Source organism: Musa acuminata, chromosome BXJ3-11 (assembly GCF_036884655.1).
Source record: "Musa acuminata AAA Group cultivar baxijiao chromosome BXJ3-11, Cavendish_Baxijiao_AAA, whole genome shotgun sequence".
NCBI classification, from domain to species: Eukaryota; Viridiplantae; Streptophyta; class Magnoliopsida; order Zingiberales; family Musaceae; genus Musa; species Musa acuminata.
The window spans coordinates 31,448,704-31,473,351 of NC_088359.1; the positions used below are offsets into that span (position 1 = coordinate 31,448,704).

The window sequence follows — 24,648 nt, forward strand, 5'->3', positions numbered from 1 at the left end:
TTTTTTACTAAATTATGTTTTTTTTTTCAGTATAATAGAAAACACTGTAACTCTTTGGCTAGTGGATTTTTTTTGTGAATTCTCATTCGAAATCATGTGGAATAATTCCTGTTTGCTTCCAGACATTTTGAGGTTAATCTGAGATCAATCCAACGCTGTGGCTAGTGGATCGGAGGTGGAATCCAATGCTCATATGTCGATCGAAGCGATCCCCTAGGCATTTGCCAACACCGCGAATGTTCGATGGCAGTGTTGCTTGGTTGGATTCGGTCGGAATCCTATGCACGCAAAAGCGGCAGTAAAGATGCCATGAGTATGCCATACTCTAAATGACTATGTACCTAAAATATTATTTTGGATATAGCTAGACTGATTAATATGCTATGGTTTGCCCCTTCTTTACCAGCAAGTCCATCAAAGATGTCCTTTTGGCCATCAATTCCAGAATAAGCTCCAAGAAGAAAAGGTCCCCTGTTGAGAACTTGGCAATCTACTAGGCTGTTCCCTTTCTTGAGATTCGGATTCTCGATCTTAGCTTCCTCATCTTTGAAAGAATATAATGTTATATTCGAGAGAATGTTTTGGATCAAGTGTATTTATGTAGAAACAGATGATTATTATTGTATTAGAAGATTAAAAGTAGTCTCATGACATGCATCGTGACAAATACACCAAGAACGTGAGAAGATGACAGATTACAGATCAAGATAAAGAAGAAGATGACACTGGGATCGATCACTGCTACTGGGGATTTGGTGCCCTGCTGTTGGCAGAACAAACCCTGGAGCCCCACTCCAGCAGCTCTTTGCTGGTATCATCCTTGTGCACGATCACCTCTATGAAGCACAGGCAGTCCTGCTTGGCCCCCGCCGCCGTCGCGATCGCTTCCTTGAGCTCCTCCTCGTACCGGACCTGCACACACGCAGTTCAGATCGATGAATACGTTTGGAGATACGGCGAACGCTCTGCCGTCCGAGTACCGAGTGCTGTGCTCACCCTCGTCGTCCAGCACTTGCCCTCGCCGTTGTGGATGGCGTCCACCAGGCCGGCGTAGTTCCAGTTCTTGATGACATTGTAAGGTCCGTCGTGGATCTCCACCTCGATGGTGTACCCGCCGTTGTTGATGAGGAAGATGATGCTGTTCTGCTCGCACCGCAGCATCGTCGACACGTCCTGCGCTGTCACCTGCAGTCCACGCAGAGGTTAGCGGATCAGAATCCGCTGATTCAGTACTCGCCATACGAGGGCATTAGGATCAGAAGCGGCACCTGAAAGCTTCCATCACCGATACAGGCGATCACACGCTTCCTGTTCTTCACAGCCTGCGCGTACCCCAGCGTCGCCCCCACAGACCAACCGATGGATCCGTACTGCATCTGGAACTCGTACCTGAGGAGCAAAAGCCGAGTTAGTTCTTCCCCCAGGAAGGGATTCATCTGTCAGGGGATCGAAAGCGCCTACCCGCAGCCTTCCGGCAACTTCAGTTTCTGGCAGTTGAACCACGAGTCGCCAGTCTCGGCGATGACGGCGGTGTTGCCGGACAGCATCTGCTGGATGTGCTTGAAGAGCACGTTCACCCTCAGCGGCTCTTTTGGCTTGCACTCCAGCGGCTGACCGTCGGGCACGAAGATCCGGTGGTAGTTCTCGTATGCGGTGGTGTTCTTCTTGAGCCGCTTGGCGAGCGCTTGGAGGAAGTCCTTCATGAGGATGCAGCCGAAGGCCGGCCCGTTGGCCACCACGACGCGCTCCGGCTGGACGATGATGGCTTTCTCCTTCTTGAGGAGCAGGGAGTAGCCGACGGAGCTGTAGTCGTTGAAGATGGGGCCCACGAAGACGTAGGCGTCGGCGGACTCGACGATCTCGGCGCAGAAGGACGTGCTCACGGCGCCCCAGTAGGTGCCGATGAACCGGGGGTGGTGCTCTGGGACAAGCCCCTTGGCAGAGGGCATCACCGCGATGGGGTAGCCGCAGGCGTCCGCGAGCTCCACGAAGGCCTTCCCGGCCTTGGCCACCCGGATCTTGGGCCCTCCCACCAGCACCGGCTTCACCGCCTTGTTCAGGAACTCCACCGTCGCCTCGACGGCGGCCTCCAACCCCATCTGGTTGCTCAATCTGACAGTTCGAAGAAGAGGATCCAAAAATCAACCGACCTGTGGATTCTTATCGAACACGAGGGAGGCGAAAGCTGCGACGAGGAAGTCTACCTGGGGGAGAGGAAGAAGGGGACGGGCTCGAGGCTGAAGGTGGGGTGAGCGATGGCGGAGAGATTGCAGCTGATACTGATGTAAACGGGCTTGCTCTCCTTTAGCGCGGTGGAGATGGCGGTGTCGATGAGTTCGTGAGCGTCGTCGAGGTGGTTCACCACTGCCTGTGCGCAGTCCAAACGCATCGGAGACGTCACAAGATTCGAACTGCACGCTCAATACAAGAAAAAGATCCGAACAGAATCGGCTTTTTATTTATGATTACCTGATAGCAAGTGATGGTTTGGAAGCAGCGGAGCTCCTGCGAGAAGTCCGGAAGGCCGATGGTGTGGTGGAGGACACGGTTGGTGCCGTAGTCGTTGGAGTTGGGCCCGCCGACGATGCAGATGACAGGGAGGTTCTCGCTGTAGGAGCCGGCGATGGCGTTGAGCACGCTGAGGCCACCGACGGTGAAGGTAACGGCGCAGGCGCCGACGCCGCGGGCTCGGGCATAACCGTCGGCTGCGTACCCGGCGTTGAGCTCGTTGCAGCAGCCGACGAGGCGGAGTCCGGGTTCGGCGATGAGGTGGTCGAGGAGGGTGAGGTTGAAGTCCCCCGGGACGGCGAACACGTCGTGGACGCCAACCTGGACGAGGCGCCGGGCCAGGTGGCGGCCCAGGGTCGCTTCCGCCGCCTCAGCCTGCGCCGCGGGGGCGATGGAGTGGCAGTGCGCCGTCGGCGGGCTGCCCACGCTACCGTTCGCCATGGTCTCCACCGCCGCGTCCACCGACCCAATCCTAGTGTCCATCGCCACTGAGCGCGAGACCGACTGTGTGTGGCTAAAACAAGCTATTTTCTCTCTCTTAAAGAACAATCCTTTTTCTTTGACGTGTGTTCGTCTCAAGAGACCGACGACGAGCTCTTATACGAGGGAAGTAGGTGGCTTTTCATTTCGTGTGGGTTCATTTTGGTGGGCAAAACCAGAGAGCGGTTTCGGCGGGAGAAGCATGGAGGTCACAGGCTGCTTAGGATCAACAGCGATCGACAAGAAGACGGCGGAGATGTACCCATGGTCGGAGAGGAAAACCACGTAGCCCTTTGAAACGGAGAAAACCATGGTTTTCTTCTGTCGGGGTCTCGATGGTCCTTGGCACTGTGTCAGGTTGACTGCATGGGAAACGCAGCAACCTTACGTTTGAGGGCGTCGTGTTACAGAAGACTGGACGGGCAGATTCAGGAATCTTTTACTGCTCTTGGTAGATGAGCGACACGTTGAAGTCGGTCAACAGTCAACAGTCAAATATCGAGTGATGACGTAAGTATGATGCCATTATACTTATTATTATGGGCCAAATTATTATTTTTTAAAGACGAAAGTAAACATTTGAGTTATATTTGGATTTATGATTTTTTATTAAATTAATAATAATAATAATAATAAAGGAATTTGATTTTGGAACGTTGTTATTAATATAGTGAAGGCGGTAGTTTGTGTTGTGTAGTTGGCAGGCGGTGGCAACTGCGTACGTCGGTGGAAGACGCGGCACGTGGCGGACAGCGGGGTCGGGCGCCGCCCCGGTTTGAGCCCAACCCACCTCCGACGCGGCCAACTCTGACGAGCGCACTCGGTCGCCCGTGGGTAGAGGGAAGACGGAACGAAGGACGAGTGCGGCCGCTGCCGGCTCGCAATCCAACGCCCCCAAATCGGTGGCCGCGAACGCAGGTTTTGGTTCCAGCGTGCGCCCCTCGTCTCTCCTTTTCCACGCTATGAGATGAATACAAGCGATAGAGTTCACCCTAATTGAGCGTGCTGAGGTTGTCTGATCAAAAAACATGGAGATTTATTGTTCCTAATAGTTTGAGAGGTGATAAAAGATATTAATGGAGTTGCATTAACATGAATTCAACGGAAAGATTTCTTCTATCAATATCGATTAATTGATAAAGATATCTTCAAAACTTACCTCAAATAGTTATGAAAGATTATGAAAAATTTATCTTCTATCATGACTCTGTAAGACTGAACTCCTGTTAATTACATCGATGTTGGACCAATATAAAGAAAATATCTTTCGGACGATAGGTTTTGTGAGAGAGTCTACTAGTTAATCAGTCGTATGTATATGAGAAATACGTAGTTGATGTCTGACAATTTAATATCGGACGAAGTAAAAATCGATGGTAACGTGTTTCATACATAAGTGAAATACTGAATTGGTGCATAAATAAGTGGCTTCCATATTATCATGATATATTATAGGAGTTAGGATGGAGTTGATATCGAGTTCCTTTAGTAGATTCGTGGCCCAATTGAGGTATGCAGTAGTGGTGGCGATGACTCAATATTTAATTTTAGTTATGGATATTACGATTGTTGTTTGCTTCTTTGAACTCCAATTGATTGGATTTGAACCAAGGAAGACTATACCCCAATGTAGATATTCTATCATCAATGTTCTTTGCCCAATCAATATCGACAAAAGCATGGAGATGAAGTGATGAGTGTTTACGGAGAAAAAGTTTATGATTGAGGACCCCTTTGAGATATCACAGAACTCGTTTTATTACAGACCAATGCATAGTGGATGATCGATACATGAATTGAGATAATTTAATGATTACAAATGAGATGTCGGGACATATGAGAGATAAGTACTGTAAAAAATTAAGTACTTGTCGGTATTATATAGAATATGTAGTAGGGCTGCTATCATATAACTTAAGTGATTCAATAGCAAAGAGTGGAGTGGCAACCTCTTTGGCGTATTACATGTTCGTCTTTAATGATAAATCTTGAATGTAATTTGTTTTAGAGAGAAAGAGTCTTGAAGTTGTGTATATTGCTTCTATTCTTAGAAAGTAGTTATCAGGATTCTTAGATCTTTGATTTTGATGGAGAATTGATTTGCCAATTGCATGAGAAATCCCTTGATCTCCATAGAATTATTGCTTATGACGATAATATCATCCACATACACTAGTAGATATATTGTACCTCTATTTTACTATCGTAAAAATAATAAAGTATCAGACTTAGAGTTAATAAAGCTAGTTGATGTTAAAAATGAGCCAAGTTCGGTGTACCATGCTCTTGGAGCTTAACGAAGTCTATAAATAGCTTTTTGAAGTTTACAAAATATATTGTGCCCTGGATATTTAGGATTGATGAATATGGAAGGTTGCTATATAAATATATATTCAATTAGAGTCTTATATAAGACAGCATTGATAACATTCAGTTATTATAAGTGCCAACATTTTGAGATGGCTAAAGTTAGGATAAGTCGGATTGTTGTTGGTTTAACAATATGATTGAATGTCTTTGTGAAGTCAACACCAGGTCATTGATGAAACTCTTTGGCTATTAGACGTGCTTTATATCTAACAACGGATTCATTTAGATTCCGTTTAATTCGAAAGACTCATTTATACCCAATGATATTTTGTATGTGATGAAATGGTACAAGGGTATTTTTAACACATGGCTTTATCCTAGTGTGGAGATTTTTGAGCTTGAGTAATGATGGTGAGTTTAATGGGCTCAGGTGGAGAGTTTGTGATGACATGAAGGTCAAGAACTTGACGTGGTTTGAAAACACAACTTTTGGAGCATATTGTCATGGGATGTCATGTGCAATGGGATTGTTAGGTTGTGCGGTAGGTATAAGTATTCGTGGAGAGTCACTGATACATATCTTGTCACACTAAGGTACTTCAGTATCATTAGGTCCAAGAGAAGGCAACAACGGTGGTTATGTTTCTAAGGGTAGTGCTTCATCAATAGGATTAACTTATGAAAAAGTAAGTGGAGGGAGTGAAGAGTTGCTGAACTTGAGGAACAATAAATGTGTATCATGATGGGAAGGATTGGACGGTGTGTTGAGAGGCTTGTTTGACGTTGTTTGAGGTATACTATAGTGATGTATGTTTGTTAGAGTGACTCGCATGACTGGAGACCCTTGGTTTTGGAAGGGAAAAGTAGACTTTACAAAAGTGATATGGCGTGATATAAAGACTTTTTGAGTTTGAGGATCGTAGCATCGGAAAGCATTATATTTAAGAGAATATCATATGAAGATACAAGGTTTAGATCTTGGTGTTATCTTATGTGAGGCATAGGGGCATAGCCATGGATAACAGAGACAACTATGTATTTTGAGTTTTTGAAGGTTTGAAAGTTTATGAAATAATTTTTAAATAGTGATTGATATTAGAGGACTGAAGTAAGCATATGATTAATGAGGTAGACTGTAGTTTGAAAGGCTGCAGGTTGGTGGCATTGAGGCTTGATGTAGAAGGGCGTAACCAATTTCAGCTATATTTATTTGACATGGCCAAGGAGGGTGATTTGATGTGTTGTATACTACAAACTAAGATTCAAGATGTTAGAGTTCGATATTCACTCATTATAGACCGAAAGAAGTTCTTGACAAATTTTATAAAGTGAGTAAAAACCATGGAAACTTCACCGTATGTACTTAGTAAAATAATATATAAAAATTACATAAAATATAAATTATCAAAAAAAGTGGTTGGAGCAAGGCCCCAAACATTTATATAAATAATTTCAAATAGTTTAGAGTAGGATATAGAATATGTTCTAAAAAGTAGTCGATGACTTTTATTACTAAGACAAGCATTATAATTAGTTATGATGCTACTTGTTATCAAAGTTAGAAGTGAATAATAAAAAAATAGTTTTTGTTAGATAGAGGATGAGGGATGACATCGACACCGGAACTATTGCAGCTCCGCCGATGAGGAATTACATATAGGCTTTGCTAGCAGAGAGCTCTCGGTATCCGAGATGAGGTCCTCGATGGGGTGAGGTCCTCGATGAGAATCACTACTGTTCCATGCTATGCTTAGTAGCGATGACAGTGATGAGTAGCAAGGGGATTAAGAGTTTTCGATATCCGAGATGGCTCGGTGGAGCAAATCCTCGATACGCTTTGGCTTGAGAGGACACAGATAAATAAGATGATATACTAGTTCCCAAGGAATGATCAAATGAAAGGTTTTGCAGTAGAGGAGACAGAAAGCTTGTTAGAGTTCCCCGGAATGAAAGGAGAAGACAGAGAAGAAAAGCACAATTGAGGGGTAGAGTCAGTGCAAATGAGTCGTAAGAGAGTATATTCCAATGTCGGTGTGGAGTCGCAAGAGAGTATGTTCCATTGTCGGTGTGGGTCTGCTGACCGTGCAGAGGAGAAGGCTACCTGTTAGTAATTGTTGTCACTGGAAGTAAATCTTATTCACGACTAGAGACACTCTCATACAAATTAAGAGGTGATAAATGAGATTATATTTGTATTAGGTAGAGGGAAAGATTTCTTTTATCAAATCGATTAGTTGAGAGAGATTTCTTCGTTAAGTCGTGCAAAGTTAAGAAAATCTTATCTTCTTGTTTTTTTATTTTTATTTCATAAAGAAATTTATCTCGAACATTTAGATGTAATATATTATTATGAGACCAATTATTTTAGATGTAATATTTTATCAAATGACATATATTAAAGTCTTTAATAGGTTGAATATGATATCAATATTTTACATTCAAAAACTTATTAATAAGTTAAATTATGACTGTTCATGTGTACGATGATTTGGAATCAAATGAGATTTTTCATGTCTTTCTAAAATAATGTGGTCTCGGGCTAAACAGAGTCAGAGCCATTTTTAATTATTAATAATATGAAAATATTAATATGATAGACTTTTTTCATAATTTTAAATAGTAATTTTCTAATATTTTATTATAGACCAATCAAGATTTTTATCGACTAAATAAATCTTCAAATACAGGAAAGATGTTGAAGTAGAAATAACAATTATCATGTACTATTTAGTGTATTTAATACCAACCACAATATTAAGGAGTGATCTACATCACCGATCGAAGCCGTCCATCCATCACATCATCTATCATCTGCACCGTCCATTAGATTGGATGACCAGATCTGCTCTTCTCTTTCCTTCAGCAAACATGATCCCATCCACGTCCCCCGTTTTCTCTCCCCCTCTCTCACGCTCACTCGCTCGTCGGTGGGCCCAATTCAATCCGAGGTGGAAACGCCGTCTCACTTCTCCGTTTCCCCGCTCGCCGGTTACATCGCGTTTCTTCAACCTCACTCGCTGCCGTACCTCCGTCACACCGACTCTTCAACTCCCATATCCTAATCGCGTCCACTCAACTCCATCTCCTGACCAAGGCGTTCCTCCGATGGGGACAAGCGCCTCCAAGAACTCCGACAGCTCCCATGGCGGCCGCGACGGCCAGCTCTACGTCTCCCTTAAGATGGAGAACTTCAACATCAGAGGCGATCTCATCCCCCACGTCTACGGCTCCGCCCCCATCACCGGTTCTTGGGACTCCGCTAAGGCCGTAAGATCAACTACCCTCCCTCGCCTCTTTCCTATCTCTCTCTATCTGACGCTTCTTGATGTTCGATGATTCCTTAGCTCTCGATGGCCCGGGAGTCGGCGTCGACGTGGGAGCTCAGCTTCGTCGTGCCCCCCAATCACGGTATGGACGAGCCCACTCCGGTTCTTGGATCCGATTGCCTCCGTTATATTGCGTTTTCATTGTTCTGTTTTGGTTGCTCGGCCTTGTTCTTGTTCCTCTTCTTCTTTAGAGACGCTGGACTTCAAGTTCTTGCTGAAGCCGAAGTACAGCAACGTGCCATGCGTGGTGGAGGAGGGGCCGAGCCGGTTGCTCACTGGAGGGATGCTGCAAGAGGAGGATGCCAGGTCGGCGCTGTTCAAGGTGGGCGGATATGAGGAGGTTCTTGAGTACAAGTTGTTCATTAAGGTGGACATAGTGTCCCCGTTCGATCTTGCAGCTAGTTGGAGGGCATATCAGGAGAATCTTGAGCCGTCGAGGGTACGAGGGATTCCAGATGTCAGTATCAATGTTGCACCCGATAATATGGGTTCGGAGGTACTCCCGGAACTTACAAGCTCCAGTTTGATGCCTTTTAAGAAGGCAATTTAGCATAATAAAAATGATCTTTCTATTTTACCATAAATTTCATCCTGGATGACTCTAAGAAAATCTAGTCAACGTGACCATGAACATGGTTTTCTTGAAAAAAAAAAGAAAAAAAAAGAAAGACTAGAATATCAGAAACAAATGGAAATGCTATATCTAATGTCATCACCAGTATGCTAAGATCCAAGGACAAGAATCATTCCCAACTATTTGGGTCATTTGCCAGAATTTCTTTGGGTTTTTGGGTTCTATTTATGACTTTTAGATTAGCATGATACAAAGATAAAATGGAAAAAATTATAGTTCTTAGGCAAAATGGTTATACTTTAATGATTGGTGCATATTGTACATGACAATTATGTGTAAGGGCTATTGTGGAAATTCCCAAGTGATCTGTCAGTTATTAACCCTGACCGGGATGTGGTAATTTTTGAACTCATATGTTACTAGACAAACATTTTAATTAGCATTCTAGAAAGACTTTGTTCCATTATGATGTGTTACTATCAATTAGCATATAGCAGAAACACCAACTCGATGAAACCTTTGTTTTATTTGATGGATTCACATCATCAGTAATTATGTAAGGCTTATGATAAAAAAATAATAATGGTGAACTTTGTTTTATTCTGATGTGTATTGTGATGACATCTTTAGATTTTTGGAATTTTTAATGTCAAGTTGACAGTAGTGTTGCATCGATAGAGACCCGAAAATCTGGTTCAGATTCATATGCAAGTTTGTTCATCAGGCAACAAGGAGATGGAAAGGTAGATTTGGGATACCCTAGGAGAATAATAGTCAATATGGAGTATGCATTAATTTTTCGAGGGGCATGCAGTTGTAGAAGGTGGACTTTTAAGAACTTTTAAAGATGGACAAATCACTCATATGGTATCTAAAAATGCGCAACCGTAATGTTGAGTTGTGATCTTGCTATGCAAGGGAACAACATGACTGGAAAAAGCTTCAATGATGATGATTTTTTTAAATCTTGATTATGTAATGTGAAACTTTTAGATGGAGAGAAAGTATTGCTGAGTGAATATCTAGATGTTGCAAGACTTTCTGTTGTTTCTGTTCATAAGTGATTCTAGTAATCTCTTGGTAGATACTGCATTTCTTACCAGGTCTGTCGTAGCCAAGGTAGAGTTTGATCCTGTCATTCTCATCCTTGTCTAGTTTCTGCTATATGCTAATTGATGACTTGTTCTTCATTGCTATAATTTTCATATTTATCCATCTTTTCCACCAGAATGGGCCAGCATCCACTTTGGAGCTTGATTTAGAACACTATGTTGTTCCAGCACCATCTTCCAGCGTTGGTGTAGTTTATGCAGCTAATTTGACAGAGACACCAAGATCCTTGGTTAATACTGGAATTTCCTCCAAGAATGATGCCTCAAGTGGAAGTTCATATGACTCGAGTAAAGCTGGTGTTTTTTCACTTGACCATTCCAACAGCCAGAAGGTACTTGCAAGTTGCAACTCTTCTCCTAGTTTTCAGGTTTTCCATGAGTCAGAGACCTACAAATAATATTTTATGGCCTGCATATATAGTTGCACGTCATTTCTTTTACTGACCTTCTCGTAAGAAGTCAAATGCAAGAGAGTTGTTCAATGTTTCATCCGATGTACTGTTCAGTTACCCTTATCTACTTTTTGGCTTATTGATGGTATTGCTCAAAATTTTGTTTTTCTCATATCAATTTTTTTCTCATTTTCAAGCAGTCAGTATACTCTGTATGTAGGTGTTTTGCTTGATAATATGCTTGCTGTCCAGATGTATTCTAATGTTATTGCTAGTAGTTTAATTAGGAAGCTTAGAAATAACTATCCTTTTTTGTTTATTTTTTTGCTAAGGATATGGATTCTATGGTCTTGGATCCTCCCAAACTTCTTCCAGCTCCTGGTATGGTTGAATCGAAGTCGGTTGGCACGTTTTCACCATTGCTAAAGGAAGATGGCCAAAAAGGACTCTTAGTTGATAGGGGTGTGGGCTCTCCTAGACTTGTTAAATCAGCTAGTGCAGGTGCAGTCACATTTGATCCCAAGTTGGGCTCTGAGACAAAGGTTTGTTCATGTTTGCAGAAAAATCGACATCAGCTTTCTGCATGGTTCTTTTGTTATACCTATCAATTTTTTACTGTTAGTCGATCCATGAGTCTCTTGTAGTCTGTATGTTCATCTCAGCCTGCAGGACACCACTCCTGCATGGTTGTCATACCTGTCATTTTGTACCATTACTTGACCATGTGTGTATTTTAGTTCAGTTGTTCATCTGAGTCTGTAAACAACTACTCTAGGATATGCATGTCATTTATGTATCCCCAATAATTCTACTGTTTGTCATAACTGATTCCTCTTATTTTCTTCAGGGTGGGTAACAACTTGTTACACTATCTGTTTAAGCTGTTTACATGGTCTGATAGGCATGTTAAGTCCACAAGCACACTATCTTGCAGTAAGAGCTTGTTACACTCTCAACAAACACAAACAACAAGATGAAAGTTTTAGTGATGCTAATCTGTATGAAAAAAGGTTGCCCAAGCACATCGTCTGGGCAAGTTGAACCTTGAACTGGCATTATACTGCTTGTGCTTACAATTCAATTTGGAAGTTCTTTTATTATGCTAATCTGTCTTGGCTGAAAGAGGGTGCCCAAGCACATTGTCTGGACAAGCTGAACCTTGAACTGGCATTATACTGCCTGTGCTAATGATTCACTTCGAAAGTTCTTTTATTACGATGCATTTATTTAAAGTGTCAGAACACCTCATATTGGACGTTTCTCATGAACTTATTTAACTATGCCATTAGACAAATTTCTAGAGAGTATATTCATCAAATTTTGCTTTTCTCTGGCTCGGAGAATTTGCTGCTCATGTAACTGTATGTCTAATGTTTCTTATATTTTCTATTTTACTAATTGGTAGAAGGCCATGCCAGCAGCAGCTGGAGCAGTTGCAGCCGCAGCTGTAGCTGATCAGATGCTTGGACCAAAGGAGGATAGTAGGTTGGCCATTGTGTTGGTAACAACATATAAAATTAAACTTTTCTTTTAACTGGAAGTATTTACTGCCATTATGCCATATATTATGTTATTTCATGTCTGCTCCAATTATACAAATTAAAAGAATAGAGATATTGAATATGACAAATACATGTAGCAGATATGTATAAACCTCAAGCTATCCCATCCTCGTCGACATTTATTTGAACTATCCATTAGGCCATTCGGTGACATAAATCTGATAGTCTACTTTAGTTAAAAACTCTATCCTGTATCTTATGGCCATCTTCAGCATACCTCTCAGCTTTCACTCTCGATTTTTGTGTAACATGTAGTCTTTAACAGGTTTTTGCCAATGCTTTGTTCTATTTGTTATATTGTGATGTTATAGGTTGGTTTGCCAGCCCGGGGAAAGACCTTCACAGCAGCCAAGCTTACTAGATATCTGCGTTGGTTAGGTCATGAGACCAAACATTTCAATGTTGGCAAGGTGAAGACTGAGCTTCTACATTCTGCCTAGTGCCTATGTTACAGAGCCAATTCTTTATCTTGATTGATCCAGTTTATACTACTAACTGCTTTTGTTTGACTTGCAACTTGGTCGACAGTATCGCCGCCTTAAGCTTGGAACAAACCAGGTATGATAAAAGATGTGTTGTGCTTTTCTTTTATGTTAACTGTTTACCAAAGCATTCTTTTATGTTAAATCTGATTTCATAAATTAACTAGCAGTGAATCTATTAATATATGTGAAAAGAATAAAAAATTGTATCACTTGAATCTAGTCAAATAAGAGGTCGTGGCCATTCATCAGGAGGAAAGAATAGTTCTGCAGGCCTGCAACATATCGGATTGGCAGCATTAAGAGAAATGTGCAGGCCTGCAGCATAGGGGATTGGTGGTGTTAGTGAACAATAGTACCGTGGCTGATGAGTCAGCACGGTTAGGTCTGCGGGTCGATGTCGGGGACTTCTGGTGGAGTGAATGGGATGATGAGGTGGCTGCGCCTCTTGAGCATCTCGGGCGTGAGTCGGACCGGCGGGGTCGGTCGAGCTCAGGTGAGTGGATGCGGGTCAGCGCTCTATGGTCTGCCGACTAGAGTGTTGTTTGTGGTGGGTCGCGTCCTTCCGTCCCCGGGGTGGTAGGCAGCTTTTCTTCGCGACGTGGCCGCACCCTCGGGAAGGGGTGCTAGTTGGCGTTGGTCGGGATCCGGGCCGACAGATTGCTCTGCTTTGCGCACCGGATGGCGATTCCCGGGTGGAGACGTTCGCCGCTCGGGGGTGATCGCCTCCCTGCAAAAATAGTATTCGTCGGGTGTTTCCCGACTTTGGCCCCTCCGACGAGCAAGTCAGTCGAGTATTCTATTTTTCCTGTTTTTTTTTGTGTCCCCTAGGCCGGGCGTCGGACATGGGTTTTTATACCAGCGTGCGAGGATTGGTCGCGCCTCGGTTCGGCGTGGCCGCTGACTTTCGTGGGGGCGGGACGACTTCTCTGACGAGTTGGCGTCTTTGAGGGTGCCTGAGCGGCATCAGACAGCACCGCCCCGAGCTCTCGGGGTGGTCATGTCATACAGTGTATCGGTACGGAACCCGACGTGGCGTGCACCTCGGGGTTCTGATGGCATATGGCGTCGAGTTTGTGGCTGATGGGGTGTGACGTCGCTGGTGATTCATCTGGGGCCAAAATATGCCCTATCAGGTGGCATTAGAGGGAATGCTGTTCAAGGGATGGATTTTAGATGGGAACAAAGAAGTATATGCCAACAACATTCTTGGGATGTGGATGGGCAAGGCAGCTGCAGAGCTAACATAAATGAATTACAATCTAGAACTTGATGCGCTCAAAAGACCATTGATGTGGCAAGTACTCATGTAAACTACACAACCCACACTCTCAGTCATTTATATTTGGAAAAGAGCCCTTAGGAAACCAAGATGTTTTATTTTTAAACCATATAACTTCTATAATAGCAATTATATCTCTTACAATTAACATTCATGTGTTTTCACAAAAAAATAAACATTTACTTTGACTTTCCTTTTTAAATACAAGTATACAACAACAAACCGCAATGTCCCACATGAATTTTTTTTCATCAAGTTTTGTATAAATTCATATCCTTAATTAAATCAGGAGCATTTTATTTTTATTTATATTTTCTAGGAAAGTCTCCTTAGCCTTTCTTCTATCTCTCCTCATACTAATGTTAATCATATCATCTTACTAAAGTGTCCATAGATCTCTTTAAAACATGCCCATGCTATGTTTATTTTTTTTGGATGAAAATAAATTTTAATTTTCATAAAAAAATTATATATCCATCTTAGCATTCTTATTTTAGCAACATAATATTGTTGTACATGTTGCATCTTAATCATCCAACACTTGGATTCATAAATTCCATAAAGCATCACTGCCTAATAATTATTTTATTAAAAAACTCTTTTTAACATAAAGAGTAGCTGTTAATGCTGTTAATCACACAAAATTTCCGATGCACCTTTTCACTTTAACCATCCAATTTTAATCCCTGAAGTATGAATAATATCGTCAATCAATGAAGTATGAATAATATATAAATTGCTTCATCTTGTTAAATAATTGATCTAAATTTTTGATCTATGAAGTATGAATAATTTCGTCATTGATCGCTTCATCTTGTCCAATAATTAATCTGAATTACTTGAAGACTTTACTTGTTTGGAACTTTTTGTCCACCCAACTTAACTATATTATTTTTTATTATTAAATTTACATATATATTCGATCTTAGTAAACATATTGTTTCTTAGATTTACCACTATAATTAAAGTTAGAAATTAGTTTTATTTAAACTGTCATCACTTAAAGTAATTTCATTTACAAAGAACATAAATACTAATTTCATTGTAGGTATTTTTTCCTTGTGCAACTATTATATATATATATATATATATCTTTATTTATTTATTTATGTATATATATGTATGCATATATATGTATGTATATATATGTATGTAAATATATGTATATGTATGTATGTATATGTACATATGTATGTATGTATATATATATATATATATATTCTTTTATGTATATATGTATGTATACATATACATATATGTTTATATATATGTGTGTGTGTGTGCTATCCTATGTTTTTAAGAAACTTACTAACCACTGTCGGTTTTTTTTCCATGTGCAACTTATCCTTAACTATGATTTTATTCAAATTTAAATTCGTTTATTTCTTCATCTGTTTCTCATGTTATAATCTTTTTACAGTTAACTATTAATAACAAATTGTCCATTCTTCTTTCCATAATAATTTATGTCAGAACATGCCATTATGCAGTCTGCTGATTTTTTTCGTGGGGACAATCCAGAAGGTTTGGAGGCTCGCAATGAGGTAGCAACACACAATTACAACTGCTATTTCTCTGCTATTTCTTTTATTTTGACTACAAGTTACAACAGTACTGAACTTCTTCAATTGTTAATCTTTATGCTCGTTGTTATATATATAGCTTTTAGTTGCACTTCTGATTAGGCAAGGATGAGTATTTTTACAACAACTGCAGAAGAGTTTCTCCTACTAACTTGATTCAAAATTTAATAATAAAGCAAAAAACTTCATTCAACTTAACGGCTTACTTTGCCCTGTACTTTTTTAATATCTCTAGGTGGCTGCTTTAGCTATGGATGATATGATAGCCTGGATGCAAGAAGGAGGTCAGGTATAGTGCTAGTTTTGTTGTGATAAAAAAGGTTCAATGGGATAATTGGCTCTTCTCTTTCTGGTTGTACTATAGGTTGGTATCTTTGATGCAACAAATAGCACCAGAAACCGAAGGAATATGCTCATGAAAATGGCTGAAGGAAAATGTAAGGTACCTTTCAAGTGTCTGCTACTCTTCTTGTCATTATTGCCTCTTCTTTGTTGACTTTTAATATTCTGCTTGATTTTCAAGGTATCTCATATTCATAATTGATTCAGGTAGAACATATAGCATAAAGGCTTAGGTTGCCATTTAATTGATTCTTGGTCCTTTCATTTCACCTATCACATGTGATTTCCAAGTGAAGAGAATATATATTCCCTTCTACTATCTCCACATTTTCTGTTTCTTTTGTCTGTTTTTTATTAAAATTTTGTTGAATCCAGCCGTGATATTTTTGTTTATTTACTCAAACCTGTCCTAATTGCAGATCATATTTCTGGAAACAATTTGCAATGACAAACACATAATAGAAAGAAATATCCGCCTGAAAATTCAACAAAGTCCTGATTATGCAGAAGAGTGAGTATCGGCATTCAACATTTTGTTTTTGATATATGTGTCAATTAGCCATGGTGAGTGGTACATTAGTTATTATTCTGCAGACTTGATTTTGAATCTGGAATGCGGGACTTCAAAGAACGCTTAGCTAATTATGAAAAGGTTCCAAGCACATACCTTTTGTTCTAGCCACATTTATCAGGTAGCATCTTTTAATTTCAGATGCTTAGTAAATTTAAAATAAATGATATATAGTCATCTGTAGGTATATGAGCCGGTAGAGGAGGGTTCTTATGTCAAAATGATTGACATGGTCAGCGGACAAGGTGGCCAGATACAAGTGAGTTTAATTCTTCACTCTTTTATTTGAGTTATAATTTGTTTTGCTTGGATACATATCTTTGTTGTACCTGAGCTTCATCTTTTTGGGCTTAGGGATTGCTCTATCACAGCATCAGATCACACTGGTGACTAATAGGCTTGGGGGCATGTGCTTGTCACTGCTTAGAACAACCAAATATGTTGGTGGCAAGGTGCCAGTGTTATTGCTACCTGCCTTGGCATGGTCACCCTTACGTAATTTTTTTGCTCGAGTGTGTTGTTGGTTGAACCATAAAACACAAAACTTTCCACCATCCATTATAAATGCAAATGCATTTTGGTTTTCAAGTATTCTAATTGTTAGTACCTTCTGATGAGAATGCAACAATAGTGCTCTGTCCAAAGACAACTGCATTAACACCTCTGAAGGATGAAACCTTAGCCATTGTAGATCATTGGCATTAGCTCAAGGCACTTTAACTCTCTTATAGCTGTCTTACTAACTCACTTGATTAGCATTTAATAACCTCCATCAAAGCAAGGTTTGCCGTACCGGACTGTACCGTCTGGTATGGGCGGTATGTACCGGTCCGACAGGCTAGCGGTACGCGGACCGCCCGTACCGAGCACTGTAGCAGAACACTGCTACAGTGCTCGGTACACCTGGGTGTACCGAGCGGTATACCGTACCGTACCGGTACCGAGCCCGGATCGAAACGCCGGTACGGTACGGTACGGCGAACCTTGCATCAAAGACAACTGCATTAACACATCTGAATGATGAAACCTTAGCCATTGTAGATCATTGGCATTAGCTCAAGGTACGTTTAAGTTTTAACTCTCTTATAGCTGTCTTACTAACTCACTTGATTAGCATTTAATAACCTCCATCAAATATACTTTGCTTGTCATATTGTATCTATAAGTTGATTGCTGTAGTCCTCACTGGTAATTTCACTAGTAAAATCCATATTAGTGTTTAATATTGTTCTGCTTATTTCTTAACTTGGTGCAAATTCTGAACCTGCCTTTTGACTTTACATGACTAAAGTATTTATTTTGCAGCATATAATGCTATTATCTTTTATTTTGTTTAAACTTTTTGATGACCTTTATTGCTTTAAAACTTAATCTTTTATTCAGGTTAACAACATCAGTGGTTATCTTCCTGGCCGAATTGTCTTCTTCTTGGTAAGCACGTCAATATCGAAATTGTACATGCATTCTAAATCGTAGAATTGATGGTACCAACAGCATCAACCTGTTGATAGAATTATCCATGCTTAGGTAAAATGTGGTTGTCACGACATACAAAACATCTTCTACTGAAATCATTAGTTCAGGTATGTAAACAGAAAAGGGAGAAGAGAATGACCCACCCCGAATGTTGGAAGTAACATTCAATATTCATGTTTGCATTGGTTGTCCTGTACCAGTATACTGTTCATATACTGAACATAACCATTTACTAATATTGCTTGTTTAAAAGTCATAAGAAACCAAAAATACTCAAGTTTTCTTTAATAAAATCTTTTGTCATGTGTCATGCTATTCAGACTTACAATGCAGGTGAATACTCATCTCACACCCCGGCCTATTCTGCTTACTCGGCATGGTGAAAGTCGAGATAATGTCAGAGGAAGAATTGGAGGTGACGCAGTTTTGAGGTTAACTCTGTCTTAATCTTTTTAATATCCTCCAAATTGCTGGATTTTATAATTTTAATCTTAAAATAACATACTTCATAAAGCATCTATGTCTTGGAAGTTCCAGTGGTGTTAGTCTCAATAAAACTCTCCCATTTTTGGTGAAAAGTGGACTTTGAGGTTATCTCATTATGTACCATGAAGGAAAAATAATAATATTTTATACATCTCTGGACACCTAAGATTTTTGTACATAATACGAAATACTCAACCATATGTTTGGTCTTTGTTTTCTTTTTTCTATTCATATGGAAACATTCTACTGCTATTATGATAATTATATGCCGTTTATATTTGATATCCCAAAGATAAGTTTCAGCATGCTATGTGCATGTATCTATCTTCATAAGAGGAAATTCTAGTTAGTGTTCATTAGTTCTTGTGAACCTGTTTTAGCATTTATACTTGAAAACAGAGGGCTTATGAGTGTCATTAGTTTCAACTTTTTTGAGCAGCGAAGCTGGTGAACTTTATGCAAAGAAACTTGCAAACTTTGTTGAGAAGAGACTGAAGTCTGAGAGGACAGCTTCTGTAAGAATAACATTTGTGCTTTAGTTCACTTTCTTTACTGAACCTTTTGTACTGCTCAATTTCTAAATTGCTTCTTTTTCCTGGCCAATATCAATGTATAACATCTATAACAAGCTTCAATATTTCGTTGAATTATTCATCATCTTTTTTATGCAGTGAGAAAGTGAAGAACTTACAGGGATCTTTTTTGTACCTTCATTCTTCACCCTCCTTTTTCTTTGTTTGGATAGTTAGTACAAGAAAGTGTAGAAGAAAGTACAGGGAGCTTTTCAGATATTCTTTGTACTTTCATTCTGTGAATCTTCAAGGATCCCTTATATTATGTCACCTATGATGTTAATGAGAAATGTCTCAGAATCTAAGTCTAATATTTTGTTTATTGTCTCAAATTTTTTTATCATGCCTGCCGTACTTGTCATTACAGATTTGACACCATATAGTTAGATAAATAATCACTTAGCTTGTGACTCTATCTTATTCATATCATAATAAGTTGGCTGTATTTCATATAAATTCTATTTATTCTTTAAATGTCTTAGATATGGACTAGCACACTACAAAGAACAATACTAACTGCAAGCCCAATTGTTGGATTCCCAAAGGTATATTCTGATATTTTGATTCTAAGTTGAAGTCACATGCACTGTTTCCTTTTTATCAGTTAATATGATGGTAGTTTAATGTTATTGTTATTGCTTGTAGATACAATGGCGCGCTCTTGAAGAGATAAATGTTGGAGTTTGTGATGGAATGACTTGTGAAGAAATAAAGAAAAACATGCCCGACGAATATGTGTATGTATAAAAAATGCCGTCTTATGTTAGTCATATGTAGAGTAGTAGTCCTCTGGTAATGGTTTATATCACTTAAATCTGCATAGTTCTTGCCCTATATTGTACCTAAAATCTATTTGAAAAGGTAAAACAAAATTGTGTTTGCTTTAGCAACATGGATAGGAGATTTGACTTTCTACTGTTTAGGTGTAGGGCATGGTTTGCAATATCGTACCGTACCACTCGGTATCGGCGGTAGTACCAGTCTGATAGAGGATCGGTATGGGTGGTACATCGGTACATCTTAGTGTACTGTGTTTTGGTACACTTGATATAGTTTTGGTACGTATTGTACCGACAACTGATCGGTAGATCGGTATGGTACGATATGCAAAACGTTGATGGATGGTAATAATAGAATTATTATACATTATTGAAGGGAAAGCAAGAGAAGAGGAAAAGGAGGAAAAGGAGGGTGGTGGGATCTCAAATTAAATCACTAAAACAAAGAAAATTTCTTACTATCTCTACAGTGATGCTGTTTTCCTGGAGAGCTTTTATAAAACCAAGTACACAACATTGCTTCTTGTCATGTTTTGAGTATTTCTGTAGTATAGTATCATGTTTGACTATTTCATGCTTTAGACATTTTATATCTAGTGTATGTTCCATTTTATGTTTTTTTTTGTATTATTTGATTTTTCAGTTAAAGTGGTAGTTTTGAGACAGCAGCTATTAATTGTGCATAAGCTGTCACCGTCTCTAAAGTTGTCCAAAAGCATTGCATATTCAAGATAGTGAAATATTTAAACTGTCTATCTTCCTGTTTTCTTCATTATGCGAGGTGAATTTGAGTTGCCAATTATCTTATTTTATCAACAGTTGAATTTGTATGAAACTTTGAAGTTCGCCTTTGGCATAAACATTAGACATCTTTCCAATTCTTCTCTTAAAATCTCATGCAGCTAAAACATTTTCTGAGCCCAGAACCGTTTATAACCAATCATTATCGTTTTCTCCACAACTATCATTTTTTCAATGTTTTCTTGTTCTGTTTTTATGCTGTGTTGTAACATCATTGGCACACCGTTTTGTTCTTTCTTTTGTATGTCTCATGAATCAATGTGATGGTCCTACCTCTTTATCCACTTGATTCCATATTTTGGCATTTTAAGTCTAATTGGCATGAACTGAGGCCAGCTATGAGTTTGGGCCGGGAAAAAATTTAAATCCACAAAGCACAATTTTAGCCCTTTGTAGCAATCAGGCTCTAGCAAGGTTCTGGTATAGCTCCACATCATATCAACTTGCTTTATATGGCCAATTTATGCTCTTGAAGCATATAAGAGCTGTAGGGCGAGTGTTGGTATTATAATAAAGTTGCACTTTTGCGATCTAGGTGACCATCGTTACCATCATAGAAACAAACTTGCTACTTTTCAGGATAAAATTGTACGCATCGATCCATAGATTCTTTATTGGCAAAAGCCTTATGTATTGGTCAATCTTAATGCAGATTGAGCTGCAGAACAAAGTCGTTATTTTAGACTGAATAGTACAATCCAACTTAATGAAACCAATTTATTTTTCATGGTGTATTTTTTAACTGAAATTGAACTTATCAGTCACTTTTTACCTCTTTATCGTAAAGACACTAATAAAACATACTATAAATAGCATCACAGATGGTTTCCTTTCACTTTCAAGAATACCAGTATACCCAGTTATCACCATTTGATCCTTTAGGCGTTTGTTAGAACTTCTTGTAACTTCTTCACATGTCAAAAATTCAGATCTCGTAAGAAGGACAAGCTTAGATATCGATACCCTCGTGGGGAGTCATACTTGGATGTCATTCAAAGGTTTGTTTTAGTGATTCAATTTGATTTGTTGACTTACTTTTTTTTATTTATTCACCAGAGGATCTTATATGAAAATGCCTGCATGATTCTCCATTCAAGATGTTAATACGAACATCATTTTCAGACTGGAACCTGTAATTATTGAGCTCGAACGACAACGTGCACCAGTTGTTGTCATTTCTCACCAGGTAATTTGCTTGAATGCTTAATTGTCTATTGTATGGATGTTTTGCGTGAAGTACTTAATTTTTTAGTTACTCCATATCTTATAGGCCGTGTTGAGAGCATTGTATGCATATTTTGCTGACAGACCACTAAAAGAAATTCCGGACATTGAGGTAAGTCATTAGTTGATTGAGGCTTTGCGTGTATGTTTCAGCAAACATGAAACTTCCCTGGGTATGCTATTGCATGGTACATAAGTTCAGACAGGGTTCTTTTTTACCTATGTAGGTGCCACTTCACACAATAATTGAGATACAAATGGGGGTTACTGGTGTCCAAGAGAAAAGATACAAACTCATGGATTAATTCATTTCCATAAGGTGTAAACATGAGTTAACATTGCTTGTAGCTGGCTCTTCCATCTTGCATTTTTGTTGTAACATATATATAAATATATAATTATGATCGACAAACTGGCTGTCTGCTTGGAAGGAAGCAACTCCAATCACTTTCTTGGTGACATTTACCACCTGAATGAAAAAAAGAAGAAGAAAAAAACAGTTAATTTCTTCATCTTTTGTGTGCTTTGCTTTTCAAGCAACGAGACATTGTGTATTTCATAGTTATAGCAGGTAGCATTCTTGGAGTACCAAACAGACTTAGAAGAACACTGAATTTGCTGAAGAGGTCTTCTGGAGAGGTGAATCCTTTTCCCCTCTTAGATGAGACTTATAATGGTAAAAAGCATAATCGATCAGTTACTATCCGAGTATGGAGAAATTATATACAGCGATTATATCTATTTTTTTTTGTCTCAGATTAAGATTTCCTTGAACTTACATAATTGAAGTGTTTGATGTTGAATAAATTCAAGGATAGCATGCAGGTTCCTACGTTCAAGTACACTTCGTTCGTTCCACTGATGGAAGAAATGAGCTTCCCAAAGGATCTGAAGTTATCTTTTTTGTTGATATGCGTGGAAGATTACCATGACTGTCCGGGTACCTTTTTGACACCTACAATGGGATCTCTTCTTCTTGTTTTGGTCTCTCATTTTCCTGCCTACAAGATACGTGTTTTACAAGTCCTCACGATCGCAGCATATATTTTCTACTACATGGTGTTGTGTAGGCATGCTTTCATGTGTGTGGCCGCGACCTGGCAACGACGGACTATGGCTCAGGATCGCTTTGGCGGTGGCCTCCGCAAGCGAGGGCTTCAAGAGATGCTTTGCGGAACTCCTTTGATGACATGGTCGGTTGGGATGGCCAGGTAGTGTACATCATCTGACGAGCTGTGAGCCATGCTGATGATCAGATCAGATCAGGTTCAAACAGATTGTGCAGGAGAGCGGAGGTCTGCTTAATTTTTCTGGAAACCTTCGTTCAAACAAGTGTTGTGACAGCCAACACTTGGTTTCGAAGGAGAATGAAACCGACCTCTCGTTGCCGCATGCATGTCGGCATCGAGGCATTCCACCGTCCTACGTACACGTGCAGAGAAGATAGACATCCAAGAGTCGGTGGCCAGGCTACGCATTCCAAAGCACGACAGAGAGCCCAAAGACAAAAGCGTGGGAGTACGTGTACAACCTGCGGGGGTTTCCCTCCCGATGTCGCTACTATTTAGTTGATCCAGGAGAGCGAGCGAGAGAACGGGGAGGGGATAAGAGCCATGGAGGATAGCGTTGATGCGAGCGAGAGCTTCGTCTCTCTTTCATCCATTCTGAAGCCAGAAGACCCACCCAACGGAGGGCCTGCAGTAGATAGCGATGAGGAAGCAGAAGAGATAATGGCGGCCAAGAAGCGAGATGCTGTAGACTCCAGCCTCAAGGGAGCCGAAGAGGTTGACGATGGTGTCGGGTTCATCGGTCGTCTTGTGTCTAACTTGACCGTCTCCGTTCCGGGCGGCCCTGTCGAGGGGACCGAGGATAATCACAAGAAAGAAGAAGAAGAAGAAGAAGGTGGAGGGCTCATCAACCATCTCTTCCCCTACTTGCCTGTTACCATGCCAGGTGCTTTCATTTACCTCTTTCTTAATGTTCGTTCGAAGAGCTAACTAATCCGTGCACGTCTTTCGCACAACCAGACGAGCAATCTCCTTCAGCGGCTGAGGCCTCGCTTCTCATCTCTATCATCGAAGACTAGGGATAAAGACAAAGAGGAGATCAACGTTATTGTGGTTTCCATTCTGCTCGTACATGTTCCATCTCTCAGGTCAACTTTTCTCTTGAGAGGTCTACTTCCAATTCCATCCAGCTGACAATTTGTTGCTACAAGGCTGGTGGCTTGTCACCCATCCCTATGCGCCATGCAAATGATGTCTAAGCTCCATGTAAATGCCATTTTAATTCCAGTTAATCAATGTACTTATGCGTGCTGGAGATTGAACCTCATGTTATTAGATAATTTATGATGTTTACGCAATGACACATGAAGACGACGACATATGGATAAGGTGTCTATGCGACTTTAGGTGGATGGAATTTGATGGAAGGCAAGAAACAATGAAATCTACCATGACAATAATAGCAACCCAATGCTTTACCATGAAAACCCAATTGCAGTGTCTTCATTTGCATAATAAATACTCAAGACTTGATAAACCCCAAAAAACGAAAGAACTCTTTACCATGTCTCGATAATTCGAGTATTTATTTTATGTATATGAACGTAAATACATACCTACCGACTGCTACTATTGTAAATAATGTCTATTAGTGGGATGCTTTGTGGACAGACGATTACGTAATCGCATACCCGCTGATCTAGCCTCCGGGGCCCACCGCTTTTCTCTCGGGGTCATCTTGGCGGGTAATTGTGGCGCGTTTTTTATGACCCAGCCATC

At 40.2% G+C, this 24,648-nt stretch overlaps 2 protein-coding genes across 16 annotated transcripts; one reads left to right on the plus strand and one right to left on the minus strand.

Moving 5' to 3' along the window:
• Positions 1-595: 595 nt before the first annotated feature.
• On the minus strand, positions 596-3,086 carry LOC103972345 (pyruvate decarboxylase 1-like). The gene is made up of 6 exons (XM_009386648.3): positions 2,470-3,086; positions 2,205-2,368; positions 1,462-2,112; positions 1,269-1,389; positions 997-1,185; positions 596-912 (listed from the first exon to the last, which is right to left on the minus strand). The coding sequence occupies exons 1-6, from the start codon at positions 2,989-2,991 to the stop codon at positions 742-744; spliced, it is 1,818 nt and encodes a 605-aa protein (XP_009384923.2). The 5' UTR covers positions 2,992-3,086; the 3' UTR covers positions 596-741.
• A 5,221-nt stretch (positions 3,087-8,307) lies between these two features.
• On the plus strand, positions 8,308-24,191 carry LOC103972346 (6-phosphofructo-2-kinase/fructose-2,6-bisphosphatase). Of its 15 annotated transcripts, none has more exons than XM_065173843.1 (27): positions 8,308-8,565; positions 8,643-8,706; positions 8,816-9,120; positions 10,427-10,642; positions 11,035-11,244; positions 12,108-12,203; positions 12,576-12,674; positions 12,793-12,822; positions 15,519-15,572; positions 15,847-15,900; positions 15,976-16,053; positions 16,373-16,464; positions 16,548-16,605; positions 16,709-16,783; positions 17,908-17,955; positions 18,036-18,107; positions 18,334-18,431; positions 18,926-19,001; positions 19,541-19,603; positions 19,704-19,795; positions 21,568-21,636; positions 21,761-21,824; positions 21,909-21,974; positions 22,090-22,501; positions 22,620-22,802; positions 22,933-23,815; positions 23,890-24,191. In XM_065173843.1, the coding sequence occupies exons 1-24, from the start codon at positions 8,404-8,406 to the stop codon at positions 22,165-22,167; spliced, it is 2,319 nt and encodes a 772-aa protein (XP_065029915.1). In that variant the 5' UTR covers positions 8,308-8,403; the 3' UTR covers positions 22,168-22,501; positions 22,620-22,802; positions 22,933-23,815; positions 23,890-24,191. The 15 variants fall into 15 exon arrangements, with proteins under 15 accessions (XP_065029915.1, XP_065029919.1, XP_065029918.1 ...); XM_065173847.1 differs by having other exon boundaries at positions 22,676-22,802; XM_065173846.1 differs by having other exon boundaries at positions 22,681-22,802.
• The last annotated feature ends 457 nt before the right edge of the window (positions 24,192-24,648 follow it).

What these genes read in the sequence shown, in the direction of transcription:
- LOC103972345 (XM_009386648.3), bottom strand. Translation starts at nt 2,991, where the DNA reads ATGGACACTAGGATTGGGTCGGTGGACGCGGCGGTGGAGACCATGGCG. An exon ending in AAACCATCACTTGCTATCAG is followed by an intron (nt 2,369 to 2,469) that starts GTAATCATAAAT and finishes GACTGCGCACAG; the next exon opens with GCAGTGGTGAACCACCTCGA. An exon ending in CCCTTCTTCCTCTCCCCCAG is followed by an intron (nt 2,113 to 2,204) that starts GTAGACTTCCTC and finishes TCGAACTGTCAG; the next exon opens with ATTGAGCAACCAGATGGGGT.
- LOC103972346 (XM_065173845.1), top strand. Translation starts at nt 8,404, where the DNA reads ATGGGGACAAGCGCCTCCAAGAACTCCGACAGCTCCCATGGCGGCCGC. An exon ending in AGTTGGGCTCTGAGACAAAG is followed by an intron (nt 11,245 to 12,107) that starts GTTTGTTCATGT and finishes ACTAATTGGTAG; the next exon opens with AAGGCCATGCCAGCAGCAGC. An exon ending in TGGCTGAAGGAAAATGTAAG is followed by an intron (nt 16,054 to 16,372) that starts GTACCTTTCAAG and finishes TCCTAATTGCAG; the next exon opens with ATCATATTTCTGGAAACAAT.